Consider the following 22,588-nt stretch of genomic DNA (forward strand, 5'->3'; position numbering starts at 1 on the left):
AGGCTGGCCTACTAACTGACCCATCTCCACTTTCCGCCATTGCCACTCAGTCCTTCCATTACCTGGTCAATTCTGTCTCAAAAGTATTATGTTGGTGCATAAGTAATTGCAGTTTTTGCCATTAAAAGTAATGACAAAAGTAATACATTTCAAGTCCTGTCTGTCCACTCCCCTACTCGAGCCCAGCCCCCATCTCCAACCTGGTCTCATTCTTCCCTAAGAGTTTGTCTACACAGCACAGCCAGAGGGACTTTTTTTTTTTTTTTTAATTTTTATTATACTTTAAATTTGTTACATGTGTATACATGGGCCATGTTAAAGCATACAGTGGGGGCTTCTCTGGAGTGCTAAGTCCCCCAGGGTTTTCCCATTGTTCTCTGGTTAAAAGTCAGAGCTGGGCATGGTGTTCCAAGCCTGTAATCCCAGCAATTTGGAAGGCCCAGGCAGGAAGATTGCTTAAGCCTAGGAGTTCGGGACCAGCCTGGGCACCATAGTGAGACCCTGCCTCTAAAGAAAAAAAAAATTTTTTTAAAGCCAGACTCTCCTGGAGGCCAGATAATCTCTCCCTGCAGCCTCTGACCTTCCCATTCTGCCACCAGCTCTCTAGGCTCTGGCCACCTTGGCCTAGATGTTCCGTGCTCTTTCCTAGCCCCGATCTGTGTACCTGCTGCTATCTGTGGCCTGGACATTTGTTACCTCCACCCAGGTTCTTCTCCCTCAGTTCTCAATTTCCCTGCCACCTCCTCTGAGAGCTGCTGGGCTCTCTGGGTCATTCTCCACCTCACTTTCTTTTTCTTTCATTTTTCGTATTTCCTTCCTCCCCAGCACTTTCTGCAGAATGGACTTTGTGCTTTTTTTGTTGCCTCAGCCCCCTTGTCTGCCTCCCCTGCTGTAATGGAAGTGCCCCCAGAGCAGAGTTCTTGTCCTGTCCACCCTTGTTCTTCTGTTATGTCCTTAATATTTAGTTAAATAAATAAACATTTGTTGAATGAATTCATTCCCAGCCTTCCAGGTTTTGCAGCTGATCTTTACCCTCTCCCAGAAATGTAATGTGCCACCCCTGTCTACCTGGGTATTTGCACGTCAAAGGAGGGTGTTTGGAGAAGGCTGGTCCAATGTGATGAGCCAGAGAATGTTAGAGTTTATGCCAGGGACGTTGTCTAGGGTCAGGGACTGCCTGGGACCTTTCAAGTCAGTCCAGATTGGCCCGGCCCCCTCCTTCAGGCTGAGGAAGTCTTTTGTGGCTGGTGAACCCCCTGCATCCTCGCTTCTCCCTCCACCCAGCCAACCGCAGTGGGCATGGCCGTGTGATTTTCAGATTTTGTGCTCACACACTGGGCTTTCTCACTTGAGGGAATACTTTGTGATAACTTAACGTGCTGAGGATGTGGGGTTCACGAAAACAAAAACAAACCCAGTGACATCCATACATGTGCTGAACTTCTGGAGCACATGTTGCCTATTTCCCTCACTTGGGTCTTAGCATAAACTGCCCGGATAGACAGACAGAGAGAGAGACAGATGGATATTATCCTCAGTTTGATCATGAATTCTATGAGGGCAGAAAATCTTATACTGCTCTGTATTTTCCAGTCCTGAGAACCTTGCATATATTTCATTTCTTTAAACTTCAGTTATCTCAACTCTAATATGGGGACAATAATTGCTATGGTCTGTATGTTTGTGTCTCTCCAAAATTGATACGTTAAAATCCTTACACCCAAGGTAATGGTATTAGGAGGTAGGACCATTGGGAGGTGATTAGGTCATGAAGGGGAGCTCTCCTGATGGGATTAGTGCCTTTATAAAAGAGGCCGCAGCAATCTAATTTAGTTCTTCCTCCGCGTGAGCAAGAATGCACCACCTATGAACTAGGAGACAGGCCCTCGCCAGATACTGAATCTACAGGCACTTTGATATCGGACCTCACAGCCTCCAGAACTGTGAAAAACAAATTTCTGCTTTTTATAAGCTACCAAGTTGATAACATTTTCCTATAGCAGCCTGGATGGAGTAAGAGAATACTCTTAATTTTACAAAGTTAGTGCAAGGATTAGGGATAATGCTTAACAGGTCTTTACCTGGTGCTATGGGCTCTCAGTAAAAAGCTCATTTGGTCTTGTTCTTTCATTATTCAACAAATCCTCACTATGGACCTCACTGGGGATACAGTAAAACAGACATGGCCCTCCAGCCTTTGTGGACTTACGGTCCTGGGAGCTTATGAACTGGGGTTCTGGGTACCAATCCTGGCTGGACCTCTTATTAGCTGTGCATCTTGGACAAGTAACTTCTCTGTTTCCTTATTTCTTAAAAATAGATTCAGTTTCATGGGTTGTCCTGAGGATTAAAGAGATAGTATTTGAAAAATGGTTAGCCACATTCCTGGGTTATGGAAAGTGCGGTTGTTTATATTCTGTTGGTATTACTTGGCAGGTGTTGCCACAGGGTCGGGTGAGTTTCCTGCTTCTTTCCTGCTGCCTCTCCCTGCAAGGGCCAATGGGGCTTCACCATTCTCAAGGATATTAGGTGGATCAAAATCAGTCCAAAAAGCACTATCAGCAAGGCCTCAGACCTTTTACTCGTGACCTAAATATGTATTTTAAGCAGGCATTTGAAAGAATAATTTTTCGCCAACAGCAGCATATGTGTAGACATAGAACACAGTGCCCTGATCCTCCAGGAAACTGGGGACATCTGTCCTAAATTCATACCTGCCCAGGGAACTTGGGTGAAAGGTATGTGTATGGGATGGTGGTTAAGGGGGATTGACCTGACGTTGGAGGATGGCTTTGTCCTTCTGACTCCTCCAGTGGGGGTTCATAGAGAAGGGCAGGGCCCCTGGCCTTTCGGAATGCAAGCCAAGAGTTCACAGAGGGTCATGGGTTCCTGAGTGAGGAGTGGGTTTTTCCCTAACACGTGCCTGGCGGTTAACTCCTTGCTAAGAATGTGGCTCTGATGGAAACCCTCAAGAATGCTAAAAACATGTTTCAAAGATAAATTTCATTGTTTTCTCTAAATATGAAAATAATTAGAATTATTGTAGAAATGTAGAATATTTGAAACACTCATGAAACTACCAAAGACTTAAATGAAAATTGCCCCTCATCCCACCACTAAAACCATCTTGTATATTGGTCCCCTGTTATGGACTGTATTGTGGTCCCCCCCAAAAATTCATGTTGAAGTCTTAACCTCCAGTACCTCAGAATAGAACCAGATATGAAGATAGGGTCTTTAAAGGGGTAACTAACTTAAAATCAGACCTTACTCCAATATGACTGTTGTCCTTAAAACAAGAGAAAATTTGGACATAGAAGCATAGAGAGGGATGATGATTTGAGACAGAGGGACAAGACGGCCATCTAAAGCCACCAAGCTGGGCTGGAACAGATTCTTCTCTCACAAGCCCTCTGAAGGAACTAACCTTGCCTACACTTTGGTGTTGGATTTCCAGCCTCCGAAATTGTGAGAAAACAAATTTTTGTTGATTAAGCCACTTTGTGGTACCTTGCTATGGCAGTGCTAGCAAACTAACATGGCCCCATTTTTTTCCTATGCATGTAGTTAATACTTTACATCATTTTATATATTTAGCTTTGAATTCTGTTTTTTATTTAATATTTTATTGTAATCATTTCCAAAGTCATGATTTTTTTGTGAATTAATTTTTCCAGCTACAGAAGATTTCATTGAATGGCTGTGCCACCATCTGTTTAACCATTCACAAAGGCTTGGATGTTTTTTGAGAGAGAGTTTGCAGGTGGAGAGCATTGTAGATAAAACTTTTTTTCTTCCTTGGTTGAATCTACTCTCCATTGTAACGCACTTAATTTCCTGACAGATACAGTCAAATGCACCTTCTATATGTTAATTATACAATTTGAGATATTTTAGCTAACGTGTTCTAGGGAGGTTTTTGAAGAGATGTAAAAACTTAGGACTGGTCCTTGAAAGGTGAAAATGAATCACTCTTTGTCTCTGAAAAGAAAAAAGAGCTGATACAAATGACAAAGTCCCTGAGCTCCCTTGAAGAGGCAGCTGTGAGAATTCATGTTGCAATGATTATGACCTCCTGTGTCCTTGCTGTGTGACTTCCCAGTCACAGATACAGAAATGCTTGTCAGAGCTTGGTCCTTTGAGCTTAAATCTGATGAGGCCAATGGGTACAAGTAAACTAAAAAAGCAAACACTGTTACACAGTTTGAGGTGTACTTGGAACTTGCTGGAACATTGTTTCTTTGAACAGAAATTTTATTTCTTCCCTCTGCCTTCACATCATCACCATATTTATTCATGTTCATCATCTCACAGTAATTCCCATGTGTTCTTAGGAAACAATGGCAGCAGTGACTCACAAGTTTTGCTTTTATTTCATGGTGACTTATTTATAGCTATTGTACTTCTGGAAGATCAATGACTAGAGAGAAACAAAAGCTTCCCTAGAATCTATGTGAATAAGAGAGAGGATATTGACTGAATTTAAAAAGTGAAATTTAAAGACAGAGAAATAAGCAAGTTGCTTTTTTCCCCTTCACTTTTTGATTTCAGGCCAATTGATTTCAGGCCAATTGTTCAGTCTGGTTTCTGTCTCCCACGGCTGTCTTTAGTGCATATGTGAGAGTCAGAGGGAATGGACCTTATATTTATACTGATATAAATGGAAGCAAAATATGGGTTACAATTAAAGAAGGGGAAATCCAGCTCTTTGTAACTATCCTTTCAAATAAACTGAAGTTGCGTTATTGTCCCCCCCCAAACCAAGCCATATCAAGTGAAAACCCCACCACCCCACCAGTGCCTGGTGGGAACACTCTCCCTGAGCATGCGCATTGCCAGATGGTAGAAATTGTACACATGATGTGTGTTGCTGAGTCTTTAATGTCTAACACATTTGCTTGCACATTTGTTGAATGGAACTCGATTTAAATCTGAGTACAAGAAGAGGGGATTCTCTTTTGTGCTTGAGAATATTCCAACTACAATGATTATTTTCAGTTTTCACATAGTGACTTTAAATAGATGTACTGTGCCCGTATCCAAAGGGTTTTTGTTCTCCTCACAAAATGTTCAGTTATTTATTGGGTTGTTCTCCTTGCAAAGCAAATAGGTAGACCTGTTCTTGTAGTGCAAATGAGGAAACTGAAGCATAGTAAGCTTGTGGACTTCGATGAATCTCACACAAGGAGTCAGGGGCACAACTTGGAAATGAATAAAAGACCCCTTTCCTACCTAATTATTCCAGTCACCAACCTATACATCCCCCTACACAGTCCCAGGTTTTTCTTTGGAAATCAAACTGCAGATACTGTTCCCACCTGTTCATGTGAATCTATCGGATAGTTTCAGCAATAGTTCATTAATGACAGTCTTGGTGATCACTTGAAGTGTGAACGTGAAAGCTGCAGAAATCACGGCGTTCTTCAGAAGAGAAGGGACTGTGCTTGGTACCATTTACCTTGCAGGGACCCTGTGAATCCTGTCTCCTAATAGTAACTGTTTTGTCATTCCTGGCAGAATGCTTTCTGGGTGTCAGGGGTCCTTGAGAGGACCTCCCCATTTCTAGCTTCTGCAGTGGCCTTGGCCATAGAGCAGGGCTTTCACGACTGTCTCTGCCACCTGGAGTTCTCATCTTGGAGAGCTGGTCATTTACCATGGCAATATATTTGGTTCCCTGTGAAGGCAGGAGGGATAATAATCATAAAAAGCAGCCAGAATAAAAAGAAGGTAATGAAGGAGTCAGCTTAATTTCAGCTATTATTCTATTGGTAATTAAGCAGCACAGTAAATGTGGATTAAACTTGTTACAATCACGTGGTTTGGGGAGTGATGAATCATCCAGAAGGAGGACCAACTGGAAGATGGAAGCAGGACTCTTCAACTGGAACCAACAATGCACCTGCTATTAGTTCTTGAAATGCAGTAAGTCAAGCAAAATCTTTGCCTTTAGAAGCTAGACTACTATTTCAGCTAATTTGTGCAGAAACTTTCACAGGATAGCAACACTTAAGATCACTATTTATTTCTGCTAGGCAGATAACTCACCATCCTTTAAGAGGCAGTATAGTAGAGTGGTTTTAGTGATGGATTCTGGAAGCAGAGTGCATGGATTGGAATTCTAGGTCTGTCATCTTTTCATTGTATCATCTTGGACAAGATATTCAATCTCTATACCCCTCACCTCATCTTTAATAAGGGATATAAATTATAGCAAATTGTAGCAGTTCATAGGATGTGGCTTCAATGAGTTAATATATATAACATGCTTAAAAGAATGTCATAGTAAATATGTCCTACATAGTAAATATTCTCTATTGTTTTCGCCTATTATTATTGCAATTGTTTTAACCATTCTTCTGGTGTATCATATGGAGCTATGTGTGTGTGTTTTTGTGTGTGTTCTCCATAAATTAAGAGTCTGTTTGTAGCATAGCCATGAAGGAGATCATTTTGAAAACGGAATTAAATCAGGAACCAGAAGCACCAAATCATGCAACTGTTTTAGTATGGGTTTCTTTTGCAGAAACTGAAAACAGGAAAGAATTCTTTTTAAAATTAATATATATATTTATTTATGTACATATACAGTAAGACACTGTCTATATCACTATATACATATACTAATATAAGTGGAAGCAATATAAATGGAAGCTATATATAGAGAGAGAGTCTTGCTCTGTTGCCTAGGCTGGAGAGCAGTGGTGTAATCATGGTTCACTGCAGCCTTGACCTCCTGGGCTCAAACAGCACTCCCATCTTAGCCTCCCAAGTAGCTGAGACTACAGGTGTGCACCACAACTCTTGGCTATTTTTTTTTTTTCCAATTTTTAGTAGCGACAATGTCTCAATAAGTTGCCCAGGCTGCTCTTGAACTCCTGAGCTCAAGTGATCCTCCAGCCTTGCACTCCCAAAGTGCTGGGATTACAGTCATGAGCCACTATGCCCAGCTAAGACATAATTCTTTAGCAAGTGGCTTTAAAGTTGTTAGGACCTCTTGTCCCCAGACATTTCTATGTTTTATGTCAATTGGCTGCTTTCTTGGTAGGCTGACCATTTTCTGACTATTTTCTCTTGTGAATATACTTCTAATCATGTAATTGAGCTGGCCTTACATAAAATTGTGACATTGCTCAAGTTTATATTCCAATTGTCTTAACTCCTTTTTGCCATTTATCTCCTCATATCACCTCTTCCCTCTATCTTCCGAAGGGATCTGGGCTGTACAATGGCTCTCCAGGGCCCTTTTTGGACCATTTAACTGAGGTCTTCCTACTTCATGGATCCTTCATTTCTCCAAAGTTGTCCTATCGTTTCTTCTTTAATCCATCACAGCCTCATGCCCACAGCATAGCTAGAAATGTCTGCCTCATTTCCAATTTAAGATCCTAAATTTGATTTATATCTGATATCCCTGACCTGTCTTCCAGTTTGGGCTGACTGGCCTCCCTGTCTTCCTGTGTTAGGGCTCAGGGTTCTAACATTTTATCGAGTTAGAGGTAGGTATGGGCTAGACCAAGAGAGTTATGGAAAGGACTCTCTGAATGTCACTGAGGCTGGTTGCCTCATATGGAAAAGGACTGGGACCAGATGGATTTCTCAGTACAAAGAGGGTGAATTCTTTGGGAACTGAGGAAAGCTGGCCAACTTTAGAGTGGGACTGGAAAGGGCCATTTTTAAAGGAGAATTTGTACTTTCCGACCACAGCTGCTTAGTTAAGTGAAATCTGCTCTCAGATGTGTAGAGGAATTGTTTCCAGGGAATGAGTTCAAGGGAACAGAGAGGCCCATGCAACAACATGCCTCAGGAAGAATTAATTATTAAGACCCAAGGGCGTTGAAGAAGGCAATGGGCAGCACAGAGGCCAATGGTCGGATCCTCCTTCTATGCAGTTCCTGGGAAATCATTTCTTAACTTCCAGGCTGAATTTGAAGTTGAAGTCAAAGCAGCCCTGTGCTGCTTTGGAAAGATGGGGAGGGAAGGTCCTGGCTGGTGAGAAGAGAAGAAGGATGGAAAGAAGAGTAGTGAGTTTAAAGTATGCAGTAATAAAACAGCACTCAAAGCACTATTAAGAATGAAACCAAAGCGAACAGGGAAAAAATAGAGTATGCAGTGAAAGGTTATATCTGGATGAAGCTTTGCTAGTAAGGCAGGTCCAGGATGCCCCATCTCTAAGGCCAAGCCCTGCAGCAGCCTGAGTGTCTTCCCTCATGTTACATTCAGGGATGCCAGCTTGGGGAGGAGCACAGCTCATGAATATGAGCGTCTGAATGGGTTCTTTTCCCATCATTGGCATGCAAGTAGCCTGACGAAAGGTGCCATCTGTTTATCTCATTGAACTGTATCAATTATGTGATGAAAGAGATTTTAAGATGGCCATGTGCTGGACTGGAACTCATTCAGAGCAGTGTGGTGTATGCCCGTTGTTAGTGTCACCAGGGCTGAGAAGGCAAACAGCAGCCTGACCCTTTCCCTCCCACCCCCCATCCCAAGTGGAAAGGGATTCTAGTTTCCAATAGGAAAAGATAAATAAAGAATTAGTAACTGCAACACAGGGGCCAAAGAGGATGTTCAAGGCAGTATCTACTCAGACAGATCCCTCCCTTTACCTCTTCTCGCCCAACAAGATCTAGAGTCACTGCATCATACCCTCTGCCACAGGACAGTGGGATTATGTTGGTTTCCCAACCACATCCGTATTTCTCATCTTACCTCTGCCCAGGGTGGATTGTTGAGTAGATGGTGTTAGGAAAACTGCCTTGTAATATGGAGAAAAATAAAACTAGAGGGTCTCATACAAATATGGGCCCTAGGTGGATTAAAGACTGAAACGTGAAAGGTAAAAGTATGAAGTCAACAGAAGAAAATGTAGGATAATATTTTAGTGACTTAGTGGTAGGAACATATTTCTTAATAAAGATGCCAATAAAACACAGATTATATAGCAAAACATTGAGAAATATGATTATATAAAATTAAGCATTTATGAGTTCATAGAAAGATGTAACAGCAAGAGATACCTGAAGAGTTAGGTGTCTAAAAGGTAGAGGACATTCTGGAAATAAATAAGATAAAGATGGGAGATCTAGTAGAAAAATTGACAAAAGCACATGAGAAGGCATTTCACAAAAGGGGAAACTGAAGTACTTAATAAATATATGAAGTGATACAAAATGCAATGATTCAGAAAAACACAAATTGAAAGTACTTGATGTTACTTTATACGTGGGAGATTGACAAAGTCTCAGAAGTTGGTAATGTCCAATCTTGGCAGATACAGAAAACAGGACCCCTTGCACTGCCAGGGGAGTAGCCTGGTGTGACTATTTGAGAGAGAAGTCTGAGAGTGCATTTCAAATTAAGTGGTCATATATCCTGTGACCCAACCATCCTATTCTTAGGTGTATACCCTGGAGGAATTCTTAGATAGGATTATGAGGAAATGATCACAGTGCTGATTTTGGTAAAGGAACTGAAGGTCAACTTAGTAAAATGTATAAAGAAAAACACAGCAAATACACACTATGGAATATTTTGTAGCAGTTAGAAGGAACTTACTAGATATACCCACAGCAAATGGATAGATGTTAACAAGATATATTTGAGGTTTTTTTATAAGACAATAAATAGCATAGTATTTATGACACAATACTATTGATATAAAATAAACTACATTAGCAAACAAAAACATTCTATCTATCTATCTATCTATCCATCTGTCTATCTATCTATTATTTTTTTCTCCAAGGACATATCCAAATGCAAGGATACATGTCAAAGCACAACAGAGTGGTTTGCCTATGGGTACAATGGAGTAAGACAGGGGAGTGGGGATAAAAGGAAATTTGCCAAGGTAATAGGTTTCTATTGCTGCATAATAAGCTACCACAAACTTAGAAACTTTGGAACAATACCTATTTATTAGCTCACTGTTCTGTAGGCCAGAAATCTGGCACAGCATGACTGGGTTCTTGGCTTAGGGTAGCACAGACTGAAATTAAGGTATTAACGGGCTCAATTCTCTAGAGACTGTAGGGAGAAGTCTGTTTCTAAGCTCAGTTCTTTGCAGCTTTCAAAGAAAGCCCCTGTTTCTTTGAGTGATAAACCAGGGACACCATTGACTTCTAGAGACTAACTACATTTCTTGCTATGTGACCCTCCTTCATCTTCAACCCAGCAGTGACACATCAGATCCTCTCCTGTTTCCCATCACCGACTTGCATCCCTGTGACCAGCTGGAGAAAACTCTGCTTTCAAAGAGCTCAAGTGATTAGGCCACGGTGACCCTGATAATCTCCATATTTTAAGGTCAACTGTTTTGGAACCTTACTTCAGCGCAGTCCCTTCACACAGCATGTAGATTAGTGTTCCTTTGAATGACTGGGAGACGTGCCTACTCCAGGAGCTTGGAATCTTGGGAGCCATCTTGGAAGTCGGTATGTCAGACTGACCTAGGGATCAGTTTTATTTATTTATTTATTTATTTTCCTGGTATCCTTGATCTCTAGGAGATGGTTTCACATTTATTTGTTCATTAGTGTGTCCACTAGAGAATTCCTAGCCTATAAAGATCTCATCTTCCTTTTAAATCCTGAGTTGGTCTGGGAGTAAATATGTCATAGTATGCACCATGAGAAACCTGATATTGGCATGAATACCATGAGTGGCAGGTAGTTTTGCTATAAAGGAAGCCAATTTAGGCTTATCCGGCTGAAGTGTTTCAAATACCACAAAAATGCCACGTTCTTGTGGGTGACTTGACTTTGTCACACTGCCTCATCTGTTCCCCACAGCCTGCCAAGTGTAACCATGTATTCTCCCTGGATGGGGTTGATGTTGTTGACAACTGGCTTTGAAGAATAGTTTTTCAGTTACATTTTCCAGGTCCTCCTAGCCTGGGGCTGTTTTCCTGCCCCTGTGTATGCCCAGCCTTTTTCTGCATCGTCTCCTGCTAGCACTGTCCTTGGCTTGGGATCACAAATGCAGTCATCTTACTGTAAAGAAGAAAGATCTTGCCTGAGATGTCAAGGTTTCCTTCCGAGTCGATTCTCAAGAGGTGTCAAACAAGTGCTATATCTCTTTTCTGCAAAGTATTCCTTTTGGAAATACATGGAGTATAAAATATCAGGTAAGGGGAAAGCTTCATGAAAACAGAGTTACTTGAGAATCCATCTGTTTATTTCCTTTATTCAAGGAATGGTATCATTATTATTTAAAAAATTGTTTGTGGGTATGTAGTAGGTGTATAAAGGTATGATATTAGTAATTAGTTACCTTACACTATTGCCATTATTTGCTCTTGTGGCTTATAGGTGAGAGTATAAAGTCACATGAGAAACAAAGAAAAAGCCCTCTGGCATTTAGGCTTTAGATTTTATGTTTTCAATTAATTTCTTTAGGTTTTAAGGAGCACCTACATAATTATGTATGTTTGATATAGTATTTTTCCAGGTCCCCCACCATGGCTCTAGTCAGAGTAGCTCTGTTCTTAATGATTTTATATGTCTGGGTAATTTTTCCTTGAAATCAAATATTCTGATGCCAGAATCTAGTTTTCATTGTCAATTGTTCAGCTTTCTATCACCTTACAGTTCACAAGTTTATTTTTGCAAGTCACAAAATACAAAACTCTAAATAGAAAACAATAGCTAAGTGTTTACATACTAGGACTTGTACAAAATGATATATGTGGATTGTACTGGAGGTGGGAGAGATTTTTTATAAAAAGCCAGATAGTAAATATTTCAGGCTTTATGGGCCATGTGGTCTCTCTCACAATTACCCAACTCTCCTGTTACAGGGTGAAGCAGCATAGACAATGCATAAACAAATGGCCATGACTGTGTTCTCATAAAACTTTGTTTACAGATGGGCCAGGTTTGGCCCATGGACCATAGTTTACTCACCTTGGATTCCACCATTTAATCTTTATAAGAGCCCTGTAGGTAGAAACTATTATTATTATAGCCATTTTACAGATGAAGAAACTAAAGTCTAGAAAAGCTAAGATGGGCTTTTTCAGTATAACTCCTGAACTCAGCTATTATTCCTTGAGCTGTGTGTTTTTCTAATTACTGCTAAAGAAAAATATGCAGTGGAAAAATATTTGGGATCTTATATTTTAATATTGTGGATGAAAAGAAAACACAGTCTTCCTGAGCTACAAGTATAATGTTCCTGCTGTAACTTCTAATCTGTTTCTTCAATGTAAATAAGACTGACGCTCCTCCATTCTTAACTTCCTAAAAGACTTGATCTTGGTTGATGGTGGTCAAGGCTGTGGTGTCAGCAAGGTCAGTTCTGAAAGTGCTGCCCCAGGCCCACCTGTTCGCCTTGAGCAGCATCTTAATGGGCTGAGAAAGGGACTAGGTCTTTATGCGGTGAATGAGACACGTAATTCCATAGACATTAATTTTTGTGGATGAACTGAGAGCTATTTAATAGCAGACAATTACATGACTTATTAAGAGTCATTAAATTTTAGTATTCATAAAGTCAGCACATGACTGGAGCTTATTATAGACTCTAATTTGGTATTTTACTAAGAAGCCCAGTCTCCCCATAATGCCTGGCAATTCTAGCTGAGGTCCCACTACCATCTAAACATATGGATGGCTGCAGTTCTGCAGTTGGGGACAGAAGTTTATCATCAAGGTGGAACTTAGCTGTTTATTTTTATTTGATACTTGTTTTACCGTTTATTATTTATTTGGTACTTGTTTTTAATTATAAATTGCTATTAGTTTAGCTTCATTATTAATGTCAGTTATTTGTTAAATAATTAGCCAATAATGGGTAGTGGTACACATTTTCATCAAGAATATTTCTATGTTTTCAAACAAATATACTTAAAAGCATATGTATATTCATGCATGTACATGAATTCATGCATATATACATTCATACATATATGTATACACACATATGTATATGCAAATTGAATTACCAATACTTAAACCTTTGCATATACTCTTTTCCAAATTTACTAGTATTAATATTATTATTTTTTTAATTAACATTTTTTGTAATGGGTGAGTTAGGTGGGCTGTGAATCTTTTGCCCTCACTGAGCAGACTATCATTTTTAAACGTTTAAGTTCCGTGGCTCAGGAAGAAAAGTTCTTTGCTAAGCACACTACTGTAGACCTCATCAAGATGCATAAATTGAATATAAAATTTTCAAAGAGAAGTAGAGAAAACAATTTCTTGACTTCCCTTAGAAATGTCCCTAACTCTTCTCACCAACAAATCATCTAGGAATATAGAGGTGATGTAGTTTCATCTTCCTTGTTTTTAAAAGGACTTCTTTTTTTAACACCTCCTAAATGCAGTTCACATAACGAAATCAAATGATGTGTACAGCCTGTTTAACTATGGCAAGGTAGAGATCTGTTCCAGTGTGGAGTTTTCTAAATCCAATTTGCAGAGGTGAACTTGTGCAGCCATAGAGTCTAGATCAAGCTTGATTCTAGTTTGGAGACACTCCCTTCTGGTTACATAATTGAGGAACCACATGACAAAAATACTGCTAGCAAGATCTCCACAGAGGAGTTGAGCTAGAAAACTAATTTGGAAAGAATTGCTTGCCATTTGGTCTTACTTTCTCTCCCACTTCCAGAGAGTTTTCGTATGTATAGTTGATTATTGCTTTTTCCACTATCGATTTGCTAAATAAAAACCATACATTTATTTTAGAATTAATCACTGGAAATTACCTGATCTTTCTTCACAAAAACAAAAACAATTCTGATGACATAAAAATTGTAAAGCACTACCGTGATGAAATAGTTTTGGGTAATTAGTTAAGAGCCTCATGTGCTTTTTGCCCTTTAGTTCCTTTTGGGTTTGTGTAGCATCTACAACACAAATCCTGAACGTACAAATTTTCCTCTTTGCCAGAGTTTCTGCAACATTCATGCAGCTCTTACTTACAGTCATCCAGGTTTGACCACTGGCTAAATCTCTCATCTAATAAAATGTTATATCCAGCCCAGTTTTCCTGTCTAAAAAGTTGGAGCTCACAGCACAGTCACTGATATCACGAGAATCCTGGAAACTTGCAAGTACTCTGTGTTCTTGCACATAATCAGGAAGATTTGTCTGGAATTTCAGTAGATGACTTGACTCTTCATACATATAAGGGATTTTCAGCATGCTTTGTGGAGCCACCTCTGGGACCTTCTTAATAGTAAGCTCTTTGCAGAGCAGAAATGATTTTGCAAACTGGATCTTTTCATGAGCATAGATGAAACCACTGTAGTTTTCTTGGGAAATCTATTAGGATGTGCTTGCTAGCTACTTTTAACATAGAGCTGCCAAATTTTAGTGGCTAATATCAAATTTTGTTTCTCATTCACATGATAGCACAGTCTGGGTCAGCATCTCTAATGGATGGCTCCCCTCCAAGAAGTAACTGTTGTTCCAGTGGTAGCTCAGGAATCAAAACTCCTTCATCATGTAGCTTTTGCAATGTTGGAGTCCCTCACTTCCCATTCTGCTGAAAAGCTATCAAGGTATGAGCTGAGAGTCTTCTAGGAGATTTTAGGGGCCAGATTGGGAAGTATCATCCCAGCCTTAATTGTGTAACTTTACAGAACAAGGGATGCTGGGAAGTTGTCTTGTGTGCCCAGAAAGAGGAAATGGGAAGGTGAACACCGAGGCAGTCTCAGCTGCAAACACTGTCATGAGCCTTTCTTCACTTGTGCTCCTGAACTGATGGCCCGCCCCTAGACAGCCACTCATTAGCACAGCTGACGGGCTCCTCTTCTCAGGCAACCAGCACAGCCCTCTCTTTCTTGCTTTACCCTCCTGGTCTGGATGAAGACAGTGACTTAGAGTGGAGGAATCTGTTCTTTAGCCATGAGTATGTTATGATTGCTCATTTGTTTTTTATTTTTGTATTGACTAACTCACTCCATTGAAGGCTACAGAAATGTAAACTTGGGGGCAATGTCCTCCTCTAAAAATGAACTGAGCAAATGGTCTTTTAATAGAGAAGGGAACCTACCTTCAAGGGCATTTGAGGCCCACAGTTCTTCACTGGGGCTGCTACAAACCCGTAAGTCACCCCTTTCTGTTCCCTTCTTCTGGCAGGTGGCTTCACAGGAAGGTAGCATAGAGGTCTAGGGTTCGAGTCCTGGGGCAGGCTCAAGCTGTATGACCTTGAGGTGAAGTAAAATTAACCATATAAAGCCCTAGCCCAGTATCTGGGATTTAGTTCTTAGCATATCTTAGTGCTTGTTATGATCTATTATTATTGAGAAGAAAAGGATTCTCCTCAGTGAGTGAATTGGCTCATGACCATGATATGCTTGGGACTCTTTAACAATTTAAAACTTTTTTCTTTTTCACCCAGCTTTATTGAGGTATATAACTGACAAGTAAAAATTGTATATATTCAAGGTGTGTAACATGATTTGATACATATATGCATTGTGTAATGATCACCACAGTCCAGTTAACCAACATATTCATCAATTATTTTTCTTCATGCTGTCCCTCCTCTGCCCCAATTCACCCTCAGTTTTTGATTCTAAAATGAGACCCTTGTCTCAATCAGATTATTTTTTCTCATTGAAGGAATCTCAAGGGTCATTCTGAAACTGATTCACATAATATTGAAAATAAGCCACAACTGACAGGTAAATATCAGGAGTTTCCGCCTAAACATGTGAAGTTCCTTTTTCTTTAAAAAAGAAAAAAAGAAAGAAAGAAAAAGGAAAAAGACAGAAAATGTTATAGCAATAGGCTTTTATGCCAGCTGGGCCAGAGTCACTGGGGCCTGAGTCTCCCCTCCCTACAGGGTGAGCCCTGTCTACTCACTGTAGCTCCCATCACTGCCTCTCTTTTTTTCTGACACTAAGACCAACATGGAGCAGTCACCATTGATCATTATATTTGTACCTTGTTTGCTAATGGTTGAAGGATATTGTTTCTCTTGTGGATAACTATATAAAAAAGAGAGAATAACAAAAGATAGGATGTTAAATGTATCACAAAGATGGGAGAAGGCATAATTCGTTGTGAAAGTGAAGATCGTTGCCGCTTCTAAGTATAAAGCATATGCCAATTTTGGAAGAATAACAGCCAGCGTGCTTCACTCATTCATGTTACCAGTTTGGCCCTGAAGGCAGTTGAGCTTGCTACCTAGGGAGAAAAGCTCTCAGTTGAATATAATTAAGTGCAAGAATAGATAATGTAGTCAATATTATGGGCAGTCTCAAGGAGGGCTTTGTATTTGTATTTTTCTTTTTCTTTTTCTTTTCTTTTTTTTTTTTTTTTTTTAGAAATGGGGTCTTCCTCTGTCACCCAGGTTGGAGTGAAGTGGTGTGATCATAGCTCACTTCAGTCTCAAACTCCTGGGCTCAAAGGATCCTCCCACTGCAGCCTTCCAAGTCGCTAGGACTACGGTGTGCACCATCACGTCTGGCTGATTTTTTAATTCTTTAATTCTTTATTTGTAGACTTGGAATCTTGCCAAGTTGCCAGGCTGATCTCGAACTAGTGACCTCAAGCAATCCTCCCAACTTGGCTCCGCAAAGTGCTATAGGATTAGAGGCGTGAGCCATCATTCCTGGCCTGTATTTTTCTTGAGCTGTGCAGTGACATTTTTTTTTCTTTAGTGCCATGATTTTATTTTATTTATTTAAATTTTTTAATAAGAAGAGTACTCCTTTTAAATACCAATTAATTTTGGAGATCTCCTGAATGATAATAGTAATAATCATAGTATCTTTAGATTTGTGTACCAAGAAAATATACATGTGCACAAAGATTAAAGGATTCTTTTAAATTTTGCTGCAACCCTCTAGCCATTTGCAGCTGATAAGTTGAAAAACACTTGATGTCTGTAAGTTCACTTTTTATTGGTAATTAAGGAACTTTTTGAGAACACTGTGAAGATTAAAGAATTAAAGAGGCCTTATAGAAAATATAAACCAATTTCCTCATTTGCAGAACTAAAGCCAGAACTCAAAGCCAGAACTAAAGCCAGAACTTAAATCTTCCTCCCAGGGCTGTGCTTGCATGCTCTGTGTCCAAGTGGGCAATTATACGTCCCCAGGGCGAGGTTGGCCACTCAGAGAGCTTTCGTAAGTGAATTTTCTATGCAGGGTTAGAGACCAAATGGAGCATCATGTGGCTTTTCATTTCCAAGGCATTAAAATGAAAGAAATCAGGATTTAAGGCATTTCCCCAGCATGGAAGACAGAAATAGGAGCTCTCAATTGTGGAACATGGAATATTCCATGGTAATAAGTTGTAGATTCCAAGGATAGAGAGGAGACCAGGAGTGAGGGAAAAATACAGTAGTTATTTTTCATAAATAATATTATAGAGGACACTTGTAAAAACAAAACAGAATGTGACTTGAAGATGCCTAAATCTTGATGAAACACATTTGGAAGAGTACGTTTTACTATTTTAGTCTAGACAGTTTCAGCAAATCTAAAATTCAGCAGTTCTAAATGAAGAGCTGGAATGTAGTAATCAGTGACTTGGTTGGCAGAGAAACATTATTATACTGAAAACCCTTCATTAAGAGGATTGAAAGGGTGAAGCTGGGTAATTAACATCTGTGTAGCAAGTTCACAGCTAGAGAAGGGAAGTAGGCTTTGTGTATTTGATAAAAATGTGACTTGGAGTCGCTAAGCAACGGGAATGATTTTTTTTAATTTAATATTTTAAGTAAAATGTGTTGCCTTATGTATTTCTATTATGTTTAAGTTGACAATGAGTACTGAGAGAGTGGAGAGATGCCTCAATCATGTACTGCTGGTTGGAAAAAATCGTGACATGAGTATTCAGAGGGCAATTTCTTAATGCAGATCAAAATAACAAAAATTTGTATGACCTAAAATATTATAATTTCTTTTCTAGGATTTTATTTCCAGTATATCCACTATATATCAGTGACTGGGATGATTAACACAGCATTGACTATAATAATGAAATACATAAATTGGAAACAAACTAAATGCCAAACAATAGAGAAATGCCCAACAATTGGCGTATCTTCATGCAGTGGAAAATTATGTAGTCACTCCCAGTATCTGGGAAGATTATTTGAAAGTAAAGAAAGAAATTCATAAGATTGCTAAATATGAAAAGCAATACATGATATGATTCAAAATTTTAAATTATAATGATTATAGATATAAATGTAGTAAAACTATAAGAATGTCATCAATGGTCATTACTAGTGTTATGATCATGTGAGATGATGATGATGATTATAATTATTTTAAATTTTATTTTAGCTTCTGGGGTACAAGTGCAGGTGTGTTACTAGGTAAACTTGTGTCATGCAGGTTTGTTGTACAAATTATGTCATGACCCAGGTATTAAGCCTAGTACCCATTAGTTATTTTTCCTGATCCTCTCCCTTCTCCCACACTTCACCCTCTGAAAGGCCCCAGTGTGTGTTGTCTTCCTCTATGTGTCCATGTGTTTTCATCATTTAGCTCCCACTCACAGGTGAGAAAATGCTGTATTCGGTTTTCTGTTCATGCATTACTTTGCTAAGGATAACAGCCTCCAGCTCCATCCATGTCCTTACAAAGGACGTGACCTTGTTCTTTTTCATGGCTGCATAGTATTCCATGGTGTATATGCACCACATTTTCTTATTCAGTCTATCATTGATGGGCGTTTAGGTTGAGTCTATGTCCTTGCTATTGTGAATAGGATTGCATGAGATTATTCTCCTGATCTATATTTTCCAAATTTTCCTTATATATTAAGCTATAGCAATGTATAGTTTAGTAATTAAAAAACCCAACTCCATAATCAAACAGACATTTCTTCTCTCCATCAAAACTGGCTTCAGTTCTACTGGCTACTGGTAGAGGAGTTTATTATCTCCTCTACCGATGAACTATTTAGCAGTTGTCTTTAGATCTTTTGCAAATACCACTCATGGTCTAATAAACATGTCAAAAGATCTCTATATAGTTCTTCTAACATGTCCAGGATAGGCAACACAAAAGCATACTTAGAAGCAAGATAATGCAGGTGATGCTTTTAACATATTCCAACATGATAACAACTTGATTATTGTTGGCAGTTTGCTTTATGTTTAGTTTAAATCTACTGCTCTTCATTTCAAAGATGAAATTCCCCCTGCAAAGAGCAAAATTCTAATATTTTACTTTGATTGCTCCCAAATAATTCTGTGATTTCAATTTTTGATTGAAAACATCAAAACATCTAAACAGTGCTAGAATTTGAAGGAACATTTGAGATTATATAACCCAGTCTCCATTTACAGGTGGCAAATTTGAGACCTAAAAATATAAAGTGATTTTTCCAAGTCCACAGTTAGCCAGTTCCAGAGATGCCTAAATAAATGTCAGCCACCCACCATGCCCAACAATACCTAGAAGGGCTTGCATGTGTCCTCCAGCAGCAGAAAAGAAACCAATTGTTACCAGATAATCACAAATACAAAATGGCAGCAAGAGGATGGCAAATATTCCTTTTCCCTTCCGAGATGGCCAACTTTTAGCTCCCTATGGGTACTGTGAGCTGCTTCTTTCCCTGGTCTCCTGCCTCTTTCCTTTTACTGCCCCTCTGTCTTTCTCATCTAGGTTAAGGGTAGGAAGTCCATCACTGATGGCCTCTGGATGAGATGGCTCCTTAGTCATTACTACAGGAAGTGCTGGGGTATCTCAGATTCTTCTGAGTGGATCATTTATAATGTCCGTGCTTCCCAAAGTAATATACAGACTTAACACAATTCTATCAAAATTTCAATGATCTTCACAGAACTAGAAAAAGAATCCTAGAATTTGTACAGAACCTTGCAAAAAAACAAACAAACAAACAAACAAAAAAACCCTGCAAATAGCTAAAGCAATACTGAGAAAGATAAACAAAGTTGAGGCATCACATGTCCAAATTTAAAATTATAGTACAAAGCTACAGTAATTAAAACAGTATGATACTGGCATAAAAACAGAAACATAGACTAATGGAACAAATCAGAGTGCCTAGAAATAAATCCTAACCAACTAATTTTTAACAAGGGCATCAAGAGGACACAATGAAAAAGGATAGTCTCTTAAATAAATGATGCTGAGAAAACTAGATTTCCACTGGCAAAATAATGAAATTTGGTCTTACATCATACAAAGTATCCAAATGGATAAAAGATCTAAATGTAAAACTTAAAACCGTAAAACTTAAAACTATAAAACTCATGGAAGATAACATAAGGAAGAAACTCCTGAACATTGGCCTTGGCAATGATTTTTTTTTGGATATCACACCAAAAGCTCAGGCTACAAAAGCAAAAATAAATTAATAGGACCACATCAAACTACAAAGCTTTACACAGCAAAGGAAACAATCAACAAAATGAAAAGGCAACCTATGTACTGGGAAAAAATTTTTTGTAAACTACATAACTGATAAGAGGTTAATATCTAAAATTTGTTTTAAAATTCTTACAACTCAATAGCAGAAAACAAAATAATTTGATTAAAAAATGAGAAAAGGACCTGAATAGATATTTCTTAATAGAAGACATACAAATAACTAGCAGTTATATGAAAAAGTACTGAACATCACTAATCATCAAGGAAATGCAAATTAAAATCACTATGAGATATCACCTCACACTGTTAAGTTTGGCTGTTACCAAAAAGAAAAGAGATAACCAGTTGGTGAGAGTGTGGGGCAAAGGGTACCCTAATACATTATTGGTGGAAATGTAGATTGGTACAGCCGTTATGGAAAACAATATGGAGATTCCTAAAGAAATGAAAAATAGAACTACTATGTGACCCAGCAATCCCTCCTCTGAGTGTATCCCAATGAGAGGAAATCACCACCTCTTACAGAGCTCTACACGCATGTGAATTACAGCATTACTTACAATAGCCGATAAGGAAAAAACTTAAGTATCCATCAACGGAAAAATGGATAAAGGAAATGTGTGTATATGGAATACAATTCAGTCTTTAAAAAGGAGATCCTGCCATTTGCCATGGCATAGCTGGACCTAGAGGACATTATACTAAGTTAAGCCAGACACAGAAAGAAAAATAATTGCATGATGTCACTTATGTGTGGAGTATTTTAAAGAAAGAGCTTATATACCCAGAGAATGAAACAGTGGTCATCATGGGGATGGGGGAGAGGAAATATGGAGCTGTAGGTCAAAGGATGCAAAGCAGCAGATATATAAGATATATATACACATATATATCATATATACATATATATCTTATATGTGTGTATATATATCTTATATATACATGTATATATATGTATATATACACACACCTATATTATATCTTATATATACACATATATACATAAATCATATAGATACACATATATACACATGTATATATCAATAGATACACATATATACACATGTATATATCATATACACATATATACACATATGTATATACACACATGTATATGTATATACATGTATATATGTGAATATACATTTTATATATATATATAAACCTCACTGCCCTATTTATATGATAAGGATCTTTTAAGTATCTCTATATTCTACTGTGGAAAGATTCACATGATATAATGTTAAATAGAAAAGAGAAAGGTGGAGAAAAAGTCACATTTTTAAAAAAAATATATATACTTATGCATATATCTTATATGTGTATATCTATCATATATGCACATATATATGAAATAGTTTAGAGATCTAAAGTAACATGAGGACTAAAATTAATAAAATTATATAATATTAGGGATTTTTGTTGTAGAAAATAAGTAGATTTTACCTGCTTTTGTCACAACAAAGTAACTATGTGAAATGATAGATATGTTAAACTGCTTCACTATAGATTTATTTTACTAGCTACATATATCCTATGTTGTAAACCTCAAATATACACAATAACGTTTATTTTTAAAAAGACAAGTAAATGCATACCTGCTCTCTTTTCACATGAGAAAACCTCACTGCCCTATTTGTATGATAAGGATCTTTTAAGTATCTCTATATTCTACTGTGGAAAGATTTACATGATATAATGTTAAATAGAAAAGAGAAAAGTGGGGGAAAAGTCACATTTTAAAAAATAATGAGATGATCAGGGATATCTGAATACTGAATGACTATTTGATACAAGTAAAGAATTGTGGCTAATTTCTTTAGGCATGAAAATAGCATTGTAGTTGTATTTTTTTAAAAAAAGAATCTGTGGTTTTGGAGATATATACTCAAATATTTTCTGGTGACATTATCTGCTGTCTGGAATTTGCCACAAAATAATCCCGGATGTGGTTTGGGGGATGTGGGTGGGTATACATTAAATGAGATTGTCCAAGAATTGATCATTGCTGAAAGTGGGTGAGGAGTACTTGGAGGTTCATTATACCATTCTGTTTTTGTAATGTTTGGCATTTTCCATAACAACAATCTAAAGAACTCCTATTAGGATGTTTAATGGAAAAGGCAGGAACTTAAGACCCTTGAGTATTCAGGGTTTAGAGAGGGAAGAATGAAGAGGGTGAGGAGAATTCCATTCTGTGGTATCATACATTATATTTCTTGACTGACTAAATGATAAATTGTAGGTATGAATAAATTGATAGCCAAATCTGATTCT

At 38.3% G+C, this 22,588-nt stretch overlaps 1 protein-coding gene across 8 annotated transcripts in view; it reads left to right on the forward strand.

Annotated features, from left to right (window-relative positions):
• LOC105473043 (ADAM metallopeptidase with thrombospondin type 1 motif 12) overlaps nt 1-22,588 on the forward strand; it is a 377,504-nt gene that overhangs the window by 55,032 nt on the left and 299,884 nt on the right. The window contains exons 2-3 of one of the 8 annotated variants that reach the window (XM_071099040.1): nt 10,175-10,433; nt 10,869-11,125. The exons of 4 other annotated variants lie outside the window; for them this stretch is intronic. Coding sequence is in view for 1 of the 4 variants with exons in the window: in XM_071099041.1 (XP_070955142.1) it covers nt 10,374-10,433 (60 nt within the window). In the remaining 3 variants the exon portion in view is untranslated. The remainder of the gene's footprint in view (nt 1-10,174; nt 10,434-10,868; nt 11,126-22,588) is intronic. 3 more of the 8 variants (XM_024790113.2, XM_071099039.1, XM_071099041.1) reach the window with 3 other exon arrangements.

This window comes from Macaca nemestrina, chromosome 6 (assembly GCF_043159975.1).
Source record: "Macaca nemestrina isolate mMacNem1 chromosome 6, mMacNem.hap1, whole genome shotgun sequence".
Classification (NCBI taxonomy): domain Eukaryota; kingdom Metazoa; phylum Chordata; class Mammalia; order Primates; family Cercopithecidae; genus Macaca; species Macaca nemestrina.